The sequence below is a fragment of the Rhinopithecus roxellana genome, chromosome 9 (genome assembly GCF_007565055.1).
Source record: "Rhinopithecus roxellana isolate Shanxi Qingling chromosome 9, ASM756505v1, whole genome shotgun sequence".
Classification (NCBI taxonomy): domain Eukaryota; kingdom Metazoa; phylum Chordata; class Mammalia; order Primates; family Cercopithecidae; genus Rhinopithecus; species Rhinopithecus roxellana.
This window is the reverse complement of record NC_044557.1, coordinates 49,056,316-49,070,359: the sequence shown is the minus strand read 5'-3', so window position 1 is coordinate 49,070,359 and position 14,044 is coordinate 49,056,316. Positions and strand designations below refer to the sequence as shown.

The 14,044-nt window shown below is 38.6% G+C and overlaps 1 protein-coding gene across 3 annotated transcripts in view; it reads right to left on the bottom strand.

Annotated features, from left to right (window-relative positions):
• The window catches only part of E2F5 (E2F transcription factor 5), a 45,825-nt gene that overhangs the window by 11,279 nt on the left and 20,502 nt on the right, over positions 1–14,044 (bottom strand). For all 3 annotated transcript variants that reach the window (XM_010381746.2, XM_010381747.2, XM_030937897.1), the window contains exon 2: positions 801–910. In XM_010381746.2, coding sequence (XP_010380048.1) covers positions 801–910 — 110 coding nt within the window. The remainder of the gene's footprint in view (positions 1–800; positions 911–14,044) is intronic.

Below are 14,044 nucleotides of genomic sequence, written 5' to 3'. Positions count from 1 at the left end.
TAATTTTTACTGTAATAAAACTGACTTACTTAGTAATATATTCAAGATAGAAGTCTTTACACTCTTAAAATCAAGCACTAAAAACGTTAAAAATTTTAAACACCGTACCTCTTGCTTAGAAAATTTATTGACAAGAACAACCAAATTATAAAAATTCTCAATCTTCCCTACAATGTTTTTTTGTCATCTGGAAGGCCAGACTGGTTGGTGACTGGGTGCCAAAAGAGTGTGCTCAGCGGTCACACCTAGCAGTCTCAGGATGTGACTGAGGTGCTGGTAAAATAAATTACAACCTTCTAATGTTTTGTTGGAATTTTGGCTAAAACAAAACAAAACAAAACAAAACAAAAACGATAGTCAAAGGGGACACATTAGAAGAACAGAAATTGTTTGTTACATTCAAACATATAACCAGGCCACAATTAATGACAACATGCATTTCAATCAATTACTATTTACAAAGTACAAATTCCTATGAAAGTAGTTCTTGCTCTCAAGGATGGGTAAAGACTTAGGAAGAGGTTAATACAAGATAGTATACAATGTGTGCCAAATGAGTAATACCTCGAGGAAGAAAGTAAGATTTGAACTTTAAGAGTGAAAATCCAGCATCCAAGAGAGCAAGGGAACACCCCAATACAGGAGTGACAAAGAGGTCCAGAGAGGTGTGTTCAGGGAAAGCTGAGGGGCCTAGCTGAAACAGAAGATTTGAGAGAGAGAAACATTGGGAAGGTCAAATTTTACAGAGCACTGAGAAGAAAAATAAAGGTTTCAGAAGAGGGTGCTGGTTTGCAACTTACTTCCACTGGATACTGTTTTTTGACTTTTTTTCAATCAAGTCAATTCCCTCTAAGACATTGGTAATATCATAAATTCTCCTTTTTTGCCTCACAGCCAAAGTATCAGCAGCCTGTTTAGGAAAGACAATGAGAACAGTGAAATAAAGGGCAAGTCACATTTTAAAGCCAAAAAGGGTTGATTATTAAGTCCACAGCAAGTCCAATCTCAAATTTGACCCCGTCAGTTGCTTGGGGACAATAGCTGAGCATGTTCAAAGCATCTCCCAACCATTGCAAATACCAAAGAAAGTATTCCATTTAAAAGCTAGCAGATGTTGGAACAGAAAAAGAAATTAAGGTCATGACACAAAGCCTGCAAAAATAAAAGAACACAATAAGAATACTTTGTGTCACCTTATGGACTAATCCTGAGGAGGAGCTACTAATTGCCTATCCATGTCACCTCCTATCTTATTTCTCTGTTCATAAACAGTCTTATCTAAAGATGCATTACTTATTTTTTAAATTTTAAAGAATTACATCTCAGCAATTTATTTTGGTAATTAAGACACTTGGAAATTCTGAACTATATGTACACTCATAGTACCTTAAAGTCAATATCTACATTTTTAAACTCATAATGAAAACAGAGGAATGAATCATGCCATCCTAACAGAAAGCCCATCAACAAGAAATCAGAATCAACAGCTCAAGATTGCACTAGCAGCTCTTATACAAAAACTTGGTAGTTACATTCACATTAGATAAGATCAATGAAAACAATATATGCTATCATGTTATGAATTAAACAACACTGTACAATTCTTCTGATTAGTTCCAATTCACATTTTTGATGTTTGTTCCCAGAAGAACAAAGAGAACCTCAAAGAAGTTTTCAGAGTGGATTAGACAATAGCCTATTTTGAATGTGGAGCCACATTTTAAGATTCATGGTGTTACAAATATTTATATCTCTACTGACAATTTTCAGCACATTATCTAAAATATCTAAATGAAAAGGATTTAGTTTCACATAATTGGTTAACAGCTCTCTCAGAGAGCATCACTACTTTCTTGATTCTGTGAAAACCTAGCTCAGCACAGTGTTTGCCATCTGGACCTTCCTTCCCCCTGGAGCAGGTGCCACTGACAGCTATACTCACTGTACAGGCATTTGGGATCTAAAGAGAAATGTCAGTTCTCTTCAAACCCATTTTTTTTGTGTGTGCCACCAAAACCCCCAGGTTACTACTTTCCCATCATTCAGGTCTTCCTCAGGAAGGGGATTCATGCCTCAGTGGACCAGGAGAGTAAGCAGGATGTGGCAGAAGAAGGAAAAACTGGAAAGTGGAATTCTTTGTTCTCCAACTCTAACTTGGCACTGTCCCTTCTAGAGAACCAGAAAATTAACAGTAGGACTAGCCATGGTTTGTTTCATTGATACTTTCTTCCCTTGTACTTAGCAATTCCCTTCTTGCTTTATCTACCTTCATAGAATTTTTACTCTCAACTTCAAGGCTGTTTTTATGAAGAACAATAGACAACTGCAAAATTAACGGTACAAATCTGAAGCTGAGGTTTCATTTCTCACTTTCCTCTCTCTAGAGAAGTAACTCAGAGAACTCCAAGCCATGGCTCTGTGTTATTGGTATCTATGTACTCACAAAAGCGTTCACAGCCATAGCAACAGCACACTGGTTTTGGTATCAGAACATGTTTGTATGAACCAGACCACAAGAGCTAGCCTAGGTCATTAGGCAAAGTGCCATGAGATTAACTTTTAGCTCAAAGTTTTAAAAAGTTGTCTTGTTTATCATTTATATTTATTACTGCTTAACAATCACAACATTTAAGCCCATTTTCTAAAACTAAACATTATTTCTCAAATACTTTACTATTTAAGTATGTAAACATATAAATGACTAACATGTACAGATCATATGTAAAAGAATCTCCAGGAGGCTTTTATTTTAGAAAGTCCCATCTTTTTTTTTTTTTTTTTTTGAGACAGTCTCCCTCTCTTGCCCAGGCTAAAGTGCAGTGGTGTGATCTTGGCTCACTGCAACCTCCACCACCCGGGTTCAAGTGATTCTCCTGCCTCAGCCTCCCAAATAGCTGGGACTACAGGTGTGCACCACCATGCCTGGTTAATTTTTGTATTTTTAGTACAGATGGGCTTTCACCATGTTGGCCAGGCTGGTCTCGAGCTCCTGACCCCAGATGATCCACCAGCCTCGAACTCCCAAAGTGTTGGGATTACAGGCGTGAGCCATGGTGCCCAGCCAGTCCCATCATTCTTAAGAAATTCTGAAGCTAAACACACTGAGATCCAATCCCAAGGCTGCCACTTCCTATCTTCAGCTGGCCTCATCGTATGCTCACTAAGCCTCATTTCCTTTTTCATAAAATGGTATAACATATACTGAAAGGAGTATTGTGGGAGTTAAACTGGATAATCTTAGCACAAGGTCTACTGCATAGTGATTACTTAAATATTGGCTAGTCAGCCTCATCATCAAATATAGGTTGAAACGGATTGCGGGTTAGATTGGTTAAAGTTTGTGTGTATACAGACTTACCTTGTTTTATATAGTGTTTGAAAAAGTTGTGTGTGAATTCTTTAAAAACTAATTTGGGGCTTTAACACCTAACAGAATCATACCACGAATCACCACCACCACCACCACCATCACCACTACCTTCCTCCATTCATTTAACACCAAAATGTTCCAGGCTTGGTTCTGGGTCTTAAAGATATAGTTGTGACAGAACAAAGTCCCTGCCCTCAAGGGAGGGAAGTTAATAATATACAAATAATTATGTTTGGAGAGAATGCAGGCAAGAGGAAGGTGCTATATCAAATAGGATTTTCAAGGAAAGAGCTCTCTGACAAGGTGACATTTGAACATTTGAATGGAGTAGAAGACCCCTGTGAATGTTTGGTGGCAGAACATTCTGGGCAGAGGAAGCAGCAAGCACAAAGGCTCTGAAGTGTGTGGGGTCCTTAGCTCCTTCAAGGAGAGGCAGGCAGGCCAGTGTGGCAGAATAATGAGAAGGAAAATGGAAAAAGGAGATAAAGACAGGAAAGGAGACCAACAAGAAGGCGATGGCAGTAATCCATGCAGGAGATGGTAGTGGCTTGAATGGAGGGGTAGCTATGAAGATGGTGAAAAATGTTAAGATTCTGGATACATTTTGAAGGTATGGCAAGCAGTAGGTCTCTAGAGAGGAATCAGAAATTACTTCAGGTTTTGATAAGAGCAATTACAGATAAGGTAAACTACAGAAGGAACCAGTTTGGGGCATTGGAAATAAAGAAACTGGCCTTGGACCTTCTGACATCCATGAGGAGAAATCAAGGAGACCACTGGACATGAGAGTGTGTGGCTTAGGGGAGAGATCCAAGCTAGAAATATAAATTCAGTAGTGTTCAGCAAATAGACATTTTACACCACAAGAGGGAATACACTAGTTTGATATAGGAGGTGAGCATAGAAGGGAAGGTTAAGAACCAACTTTCGGGAAATGTAAGGTCTAGGAAATGAGGGAGCAACCTGCCACTGAAATCAGAAGAAAATCAGAAAGTGTGGGGTCTCGGAATCCAAGGAAAGAAAGTGTAAGAAAGTGTGACCATGTCAAGTACTGCTATCAGAGCAAGTTAGAAGTGATCAGTGATTTGCCTTTGGAAAGATCACGGGTGACCTTGATCAGAGCTGTTTTGGCAGAGAGGTGGGGCTGAAAGTCTTAATGGAGAAATTTCAAGAAAGAATGGAAAGAAAGCTAGAGTAGACAACTCTTGAAGAGTTCTGCTGCCAAGAGGAAAGGAGAAATGGGGCATTATTTTTAGGGAACTATGGGGTCTCCAGGAAGTTTTTTTTTTCCTTTTAAAGATGGGAGCTATTTCAACATGTGAGTATGCTGATAGGAATGATCTGGTAAAGAAGGAAGAGGAATCATTAACAATGCAGAAGAGAGAAGGGACAGCTGCTAGAGATGGCCATAAGTAGGCAAGGCAGGATATGAATTCAATAAGTGAGGATTGACCTTAGATAATAACAGGGTATATTAATAACCGAAGTCCAGCAGAGTACCTGGGTACAGATATAGGTACATTAGTAGACCAGGTAGGGAGAAAGGTTAGACATTTCCTTCTGATTGATTTTTATTCTCTCACCAGCATTGGGATGGGGGAGAAAGGAAAGGAGCTATTAATGGTTGAGAGGAGAGGAGAAAGTGCGAAATACTCATATAAAAAAGCAAGACAATAGGTAGCATGGAAGGAATGTTGGACAGCACTACTGGCCCCTTTGTAGTTGGCGATCATGAATTTAAAGTGAGACCTATCAGCATTATTTTCCATTTTCCTCCAGCCTGGACAGCTGTCTGGGTGCAGACAAGGGGTAGGTGGAGAGCAAAGCAAGTCACCATTCCCATCCCATGCTTGCCACTGTAACTGTTGAATACGTATATGCATGTCTTAATCACATTTACTTTAAAAGGCTACATTTACTCTCATATGATTTTACCTATACAGCCATAAAGGAAGCATCTAATTGTATCACATTAACTCAGTTTACAGAAAAACAAACAAAAATATTCCTCTGAAAGAATTAGATCTCCCCTCCAAATATTAAATCCTGTTCTAAAAATATAACCAAAGGTGAACAAAGCAATGTCTATAGGTGGAATAAAATTAAAGCTTGCAATGCTTCTAAGAGTTGCTCAAGACGAACCAGGAAAGTTGAGACAGTGCTAAAAACAGCTTTAATAATCATGAGGCTACATCCCTTCATTTGAACAAATGAGTCCACTAGGACTGGGTGTTAACTCTGGATAGGGAGAGACATTATATGGTAGCTTTATTTGAATTAGGGTTAGCTGAGGCTCATTGGCTCAGGGTTGTTCTTCTGATGGACCACGATGTTGTATTAAAAAGGCTAATATCAAAACAATAATAGGAAACACCCTGTCTTTCAGGTTCTCCACCGCAAAGCAGGTACTTTATTTGCTGTCTTCCAAAATCATAAGAGTCAATACATGTACACTCAATAGTTTAGCTACTGTGATTCAGAAACTAACACTACAATGAAGCAGGCCAGAATCCCAAAATAGAAAATATACAACAGAAGTACTATATAAAACCAGTCAGTTCCACTTGAAAATAAGATGAGAAAGACCCCAAGTGATGCTCCAAAACTGCCTGTAGAGTATTTTAATGAGTATTAAAATAAAAACTGAAAGAACTTGCTTTCAACTCAGCCACATGGTACTTTATGTTGATCTATTCCATGATGAGGTTTGGACTAATTATTACCTAATTTTAAACACTGTTAAAGATAACTTATATCTTTAGATGTTAATGCAGAATGTTTGATTTCAATCCACAATTAAGAGGAACCTTTCATAAGCCAGTAACAGGATAATTGTGTAACAGAATCTTACAGAGACATTATCTAATTTAATGCTCATGGCAGCTTTGGTGTTCTCCCTGTTATACTGGAAACAGATTCACAAAGCTAATGAATGATCAAGGTGGAATTTAGCATTAACTGCATATTCATAAATACATTTTTGGTAAAACATTTTCAAATGGACCTATATAATTTCAAATGACTTTAAATAAATTTGGTGCACAGGCAAAAGTTTCCAAGTTATATAACTGCAATGAAGAAGCAATTCAAATAACAATTGTCTACAGGAAGTTTCATATAAAGTGTATTAAATGGCCTGAAAAAACAGAAAGATCTTAATTTCCACTTATTGAAAAATAATAAACAGTAACAAAAAATTGCATACATGTCTAAAGCTCTGGGACTGTGACCAACACCTTACAGAATGAGGTTTAAAAAATGAAATAGTACCTAAAGTAGACAAAATGTTGTAAGAGATAGAAAAATGAGAGATTACTTAAGGTGGGAGCAAACAGGAAATAGTTCCTGGAGGAGGCCACTATGTGTTTTCAATGGGTCTGTAGGGGCTACCAAATCAATAAGGAAATTAAATATAAAAGAATAAATAACTTTAAAGACGCAAAGCACTCCCTCCAGAAGCTGCATGTTTCAATTCCCAGTCACTACCCTACCATAAGGAAATCTCTCCTTAAAAAATCTTCAGGGGTCGTCTTGTCACTCCAAACTAACTGCTACTGTACTTGATATTTCTGAAATGCACAAGCTTTAAATCTTTTTAAAAAAATTTTAATAAACTTTGTATAAACTTTTAAAAAAGGAAATTCATTTCTATTGTCTGTCTTAACCAATAGAAATCATTGAAGATGACTCAAATGAAAACAAGATATTTGATAAAGTGCCTATTTAACTAGGAAAATATTGCTGAACCTCAGAAATCTATAAATTATTCAGATCTAGAGATTGCTTGCCTACGTTTTCAATTGCATACTTTGAAAATTCTCTTGGCTGATGCAGTGGCTCATGCCTGTAATCCCAGCACTTTGGAAGGCTGAGATGTGAGGACTGCTTGAGCCCAGTAGTTCCAGACCAGCCTAGATAACAGAGGGAGGAGCTCCCTGTCTCTACAAAAAACTTTTTTTCAATTAGCCAGACAAGTTCGTACATGCCTGCGGTCCCAGCTATTTGGGAGGCTAAAGTCGGAGGATCACTGGAACCCAGGAGGTTGAGGCTGCAGTGAGCCATGACTGCACCACTGCACTCTAGCCTGGGTTGTGAGACCCTGTCTCAAAAAGGAAAAAAAGAACAAATAAATAATAATTATCTTAAGTATTAACTTCCTAAAATAGGAGAAAGATTAAGTGTGAATCTGCTATTCTACTACTGAGATTTGCACCTCCTTTTTTTGTTGTTGTTGTTTTTGAGACAGAGTCTTGCTCTGTTGTTCAAGCTGGAGTGCAGTGGCACAATCTCGGCTCACTGCAACCTCCGCCTCCTGGGTGAAAGCAATTCTCCTGCCTCAGCCTCCCGAATAGCTGGGACTACAGGCGCATGCCACCATACCTGGCTAATTTTTGTATTTTTAGTACAGACGGGGTTTCACTATGTTGGCCAGGCTGGTCTCGAACTCCTGACCTCATGATCCACCCGCCTCGGCCTCCCAAAGTGCTGGGATTACAGACGTGAGCCACCGTGCCTGGCCTCCATATTTAACCTTACCCTGTCAGCAACACAGCATAAAGCTTAGGAACATGGGCTCTGAGGTTGACCCCACTTATTAGCTGTGTGGCCCTGGGCAAGCTACTTAGCCTCAAATTCTTCATCTGTAAGGTAACTATGAAGATATTATTGCTGTGAGGATTAAATGAGTATAATATTTGAAACAGAAGAGTGTCTGGCATAGCCGGGCATGGTATTAAATTCTACAAAAATTTTAAAAATTAAAAAAAAAAACAAAAAAAACAAAGAGAGTCAGGCACGGTGGCTCATGCCTGTAATCCCAGCACTTTGGGAGGCCGAGGCGGGTGGATTGCGAGGTCTGGAGTTGAAGACCAGCCAAGATGGTGAAACTCTGTCTCTACTAAAACTACAAAAATTAGCCAGGTGCGATGGCAGGTGCCTGTAATCCCAGCTACTTGGGAGGCTGAGGCAGGAAAATCGCTTGAACCTGGGCAGCAGAGGTTGCAGTGAGGCGAGATCGCACCACTGCACTCCAGCCTGGGTGACAGAGATTCTGTCTCAAAAAGAAAAGAAAAACAAACAAACAAAAAAAAAATAGGGATAAACCTAAGCTAATCAGAAAACTAAGTTATATACAAAATCTCATTGCCTAAAGGATAACAAATGGTGTCAGGAACCTAGACTTGTCATATTCAAGAAAAATGTACTAGACAGAATCTACTAGAATGTAGATGGATTTTTAAATAATCTAAAAAATCCTGAAGAAATTATATTGAATATGAACTGTGATTTGAGTTTACCCCAACTTTCATGTTAGCTGTCTTCATAACTGCCAACAGCCCATTCTCAAAACTGATTAAAACCCCCCAAATTACTGTGCACACACATACACAAACATACATGCGTATACAGCAAAATGTCAAAAATTTCCTTCATGGGAACTTATGTTACATATATAGAATAAAAAAGATTTGACTATCTCAATAATTAAAACATATAAAAGAAAATATAAAAACCACAAAATAAAACATGGACAAAATACAGAACTCACAAAAACAAAAAAAAGGTTAATATTCTTGAAAAAGTTTTCAGACTTTTAATGAGTTAATAAAGGAATAATAAAGGAATATACATTGAAACAATAAAAGTGTATCTATACGAAGGCTTATACATGAATTCATAGCAGTATTCATAACAGTCAAAACTATACATTTAGTAGAGTAAATGTATTCATAAGCAAAATGTGGTACCTCTGTAAAACAAAATACCACTCGGGGAGTGGAAGGAATGAACCAGTGGTACATGCTACAACGTGAATGAATCCCAAAAACATGCCAAGTGAAAGAAGCTAAGCACAGAGTACATATGGTACGATTTCACTGACATGTAACTCTAGAAAAGAGTATTCTAATTCACAGGAAAGAAAGCAGAGCAATGGTTGTTTGGGATTGAGGATGAAGTTGAGGACTGACTGGGAGGAGACAAAAGGGAACTGTTTGGGGTGATGGGAATGTTCCACATCTGGTTGAGGTGATGGTCATTCAGGTACAAGTATTTATCAAAACTCATTTAACTGTTCGCTTAAAATAGGAGCATTTTATTGATTGATTGAGATGGAGTCTCTCTCTATTGCCCAGGCTGGAGTGCAGTGGCGTGATCTCCACTCACTGCAACCTTCGCCACCTGGGTCCAAGCAGTTCTCCTGCCTAAGCCTCCCGAGTAGCTGAATTACAGGCACCTACCACCAGGCCCAGCTAATTTTTTAATTTTTAGTAGAGATGGGGTTTTACCATGTTGGCCAGGCTGGTCTCGAACTCCTGACTTCAAGTGATCTGCCCGCTTGGCCTCCCAAAGTGCTGGGATTACAGGCGTGAGCCACTGCACCCAGCCAGGAGCATTTTAATGTCTGTAAATTATATATATAAAGTTGACTAAAAAAAGTACTATTCATTACTTTTCAAATTTGCAAAATATGAGAAAATTAGAATACCCAACATTTATTTTATGTATCCATCTACGTATCCGTCATTTATCCAACAAACACTTCAAGGTAGCATTTACTATGTGCCAGATGCTGTTTAAGTGCTTTAAAAGTAAAAACTCATTCTGATAACCTCTTTAATCATAACCACATGAGATAGGTAATATTATTGTCCCATTTTTGCAAATGAGGAAACCAAGGCTGAGTAACTTGCCCAAAGGCACTAAATATTATAAAGTCAGGACATAAACTCAGAGATACCATGCTACTTCTGATGCTGTGAGATGGTTGGTCACAATCATATGCTGCTATCAGACTGAAAACTAATTTCATCTTTTTGTAATTTGACAACATTAAGTAAAGGACTTAAAAACGGTTATTATGCTCTGCTCCAGTAATTCTTTAGTATAAACTGTCTAAAAGCCCAAAATGTTTTCTGGAACATTAATTACCTCTGTTACTAAAACCAGTGGACACTGTGAAGTCCTATTGCACCATCTGTAGCACTCGACACTGGCTGGCTACTCCCTCATCCCTAAAACATCATTCCCTGGTCTTGGTGTTACCATACCCTCAGGCTTTTCTCTTACCTTATTTTCCATTTCTTCTGCCCTTTGTTACTGAACTACTAGTGTTTCAGAGTTCCATTCTTGTTCCTCTTTCTGCTAAACACCATTTTCCTTACATAAACTTCATAAATCAACCATATCCAAGTCAGACAGGAAGCCCTCAACTTTACCTTGGGTTCCAAATCTGTAATTCCGATAGGCTGCCAGAGACCTACTCTAGGATGTTCCACAGGCATCTTATTCATGTCCAGAATTGAATTTACCATTCCTCTCAATTCTTTCACTGTTTTGATAACTTCTAAGTGAAAATCACTACTATCTACTCCATTGACCAAGCCAGCAATATGGCAGTCATTGATAATTTTTCCTATCCCCATAGACTCAGCACCAGGTTCTGTCATTTCCACTTTCCTATTCCCATAGACTCAGCACCAGGTTCTGTCACTTCCACAACGTGAAGTCACCAGAATCTCTCCATTTCTTATTCTCCCTGCCTCTAACCTAGTTTAGGTCTGTAAATCTGTAAATCCAATATTCTCTTCAGGCAACAGTCACCTGATTTATAGCCTCTCAAATGTACCCACATCTTTCTCTGCCTCTTGATTCTGTCATATACTGTCTTGCTGACTAGGAATGTCCTCTCACTTAACTAAAAACTAATAGCTATTTGTTGAAAGCTTATAATGGACTGATTGGGTCAGCATTGGTAACACAGAAGACAGTCCCTGGCATACAGCGAAACATGGGCAAACAAAGGAATAAGTAATTCCATATTGTGATAAAGGATAGTAAGGCAAAAAAACCCAGGTTGCTGAGAAGGAGAATAAGCAGGAATCTACTTCAGTCACTTCAGATTAAGGAAAGAGTCAGGACAAGCATCTGTATGCACTGTATTCCCTTAGTTTCCATTGCTAACTGTCACAAATGACCAGAAATGTAGTTGTTTAAGACAATGCAAATTTTTAAAATAAAATTGGCAATTAAAAATTGTATATATTTATCATTTACAAAATGTTGTTTTGAAATATGTATACATTGTAGAATGGCTAAATCCAGCCAGTTAATCATGCATTATCTCACATACTGATCATTTTTTTTTGTGGTGAGAACACTCAAATTCTATTCTCAGCAATTTTCAAGAATGCAATACATTGTTTTTAATGATAGTCACAATGATGCGCATTAGATCTCTCAAATTTATTCTTGTCTAACTGAAATTTTGTATGCTTTGACTAACATCTCCCCAAGCTCGTGGTAACCACCATCCCATTCTTAGATTCTATGAATTTGACTATTTTAGATTCTATATATAAGTGAGATTATGTGTCTTTCTGTGCCTGGCTTATATGCTTAGCAAAATATCCTCCAGGTTCATCCATGATGTCAAAAACTGACAGGATTTCCTTCTTTTCTTATGGTTGAATAGTAGCACAAATTTATTATCTTATAGTTCTATAAATCAGAAGTCCAAAATGGATCTCACTGATCTAAAATCAAAATATTGATAAGGCTGTGCTCCTTCTAGATGCTTTAAGGAAGAATCCATTTCTTTGTCTTTCCAGCTTCTAGAGGCTATCACACTTCCTGGCTCATGACCCCATCTTCCAACAGCAGAAAGGTCATTTTCAAGCTTCCACCTCTTTGGTTCTCACTCTCTTCTTCCACTTTTAAGAACTTTCTGATTACAACAGGCCCAGCCATATATTCCAGGAAAAATCTCCCCATCTTGGCCGGGCGTGGTGGCTCACGCCTGTAATCCCAGCACTTTAGAAGGCCGAGGTGGGAGGATCACTTGAGGTCAGGAGTTCGAGACCAGCCTGACCAATACGGTAAAACTCTGTATCTACTGAAAATACAAAAATCAGCCAGGCATGGTGGCGGGCACCTTTAGTCCCAGCTACTTGGGAGGCTGAGACAGGAGAATTGCTTGAACCCAGGAGGCGGAGGTTGCAGTGAGCCGAGATCATGCCACTGCACTTCAGCCTGGGCAACTCCGTCTCAAAAAAAAAAAAAAAGAAAAAAGAAAAAAAAAAAGAAAGAATAATCTCCCCATCTTAAAATCAGCTGATTAGCAACTTTGACCTTAGTTCCCCTTTCCTATGTAACTGAACATATTCACAGGTCCTGGGAATTAGGACATGAACATCTTCAAGGGACCACTGTTCTGCCTACAAAAACATCTAAAAGAAGGGAAAAAAAAAAAAAAAACATCAGACGGTTTAGAGAAGTGGCCAGTTGTGTGTTTGTATATGTGTGGTACAGTGGCGGTAGTGTGTGTGCATGTGTGTTTACACATGTGCAGAAGTCCATTTCAGACAGCAGGAAACACCTGTGCAGCAGGCCTGAGGTGGGAGAAGAGGGCATGTGAGAGTGCTGAAATAGTCAGTGAGACTGGAGTCATCTAAGAGGGAGTGCATAGACCAGGTGAGAGAGGAACGAGGGCCAGACTAGGCAGGATCTTGTAGGTGTCTGAATGTTGTTCTAAGTAGAGGTGTAATATAACCTTACATTCTTAAATTTGATATATATTGATGACATCGGAATTCCTAGGTCAGTTCCCAGCTACTCCCTGAAGCCTTTTATGGCTTTTGTATCACCAATCCTCAAGGCTCAGGTAGGTGCTTCCAAACACCTCTCACAGTGTGAAAAGTGTGGAACTGCCCATTTCTCTTTTTCTGATAACTATAATCTGGAAACTACTAAAATAAAGAACAATGGGGCACATATTTGTGAATACATTTGTTGTATGAAATAGGAAAAAAACATAAAAACGTATATACCTACTAATAAGAATGGCTAATTCTGGGTAATATGACAGATCAAAATTATGAAGACATTATAAATCATGCTTACAATTTGGAAAAAGAGGTTGAGTGCAGTGGCTCATGCCTTATAATCCCAGCACTTTCAGAGACTGAGGTTCGCGGATCACTTGGGGCCATGACTTCAAAACCAGCCTGGCCAACATGACGAAACCCCGTCTCTACTCAAATACAAAAATTACCCAGGTGTGGTGGTGCACGCCTGTAATTCCAGCTACTTGGGTGGCTGAGGCAGGACAATCGCTTGAGCCCCGGTGGTGGAGGTTGCAGTGAGTCGAGATCTCATCACTGCATTCCAGCCTGGGTGACAGAGAGAGACTCTGCCTCAAAAATAATAATATTAATAAGTAGGAAAAATAAACATTTGATCTCAGCTATAAAAAGATGTAAGAAATGGGAAATACTAAAAATTGTTGACAGTAGTTCTCTGTGAGTGGTTGTATACTGGGCAAGTTTTACTCTAGACTATATTAACCTTTTCCCAAGCTTTCTACTATTTCTATGTTACTTCAGTAATTGTATTTAAGGTTGGAAAAGGAACATCAGAAAATATATCCTCACTTTCACAAAAATATTAATATGTAAAAGGAAACTTATGGACTCTTAATTGAGAACAGTCAGTCTTCACCGGCAAAATTAAAACAATGATTTATTTAGGAAGAGATGGAGCAAGATGGCAGAGTAGGACTCTTCAGCAACTTTCCCCAGCAGAAACATCAATTTGAACAAGTATCCATGCTATAACATACCTTCACAAGAGCTAAATAAGCCATATGAGAGATTATACTATCTGGATGCAGCACAA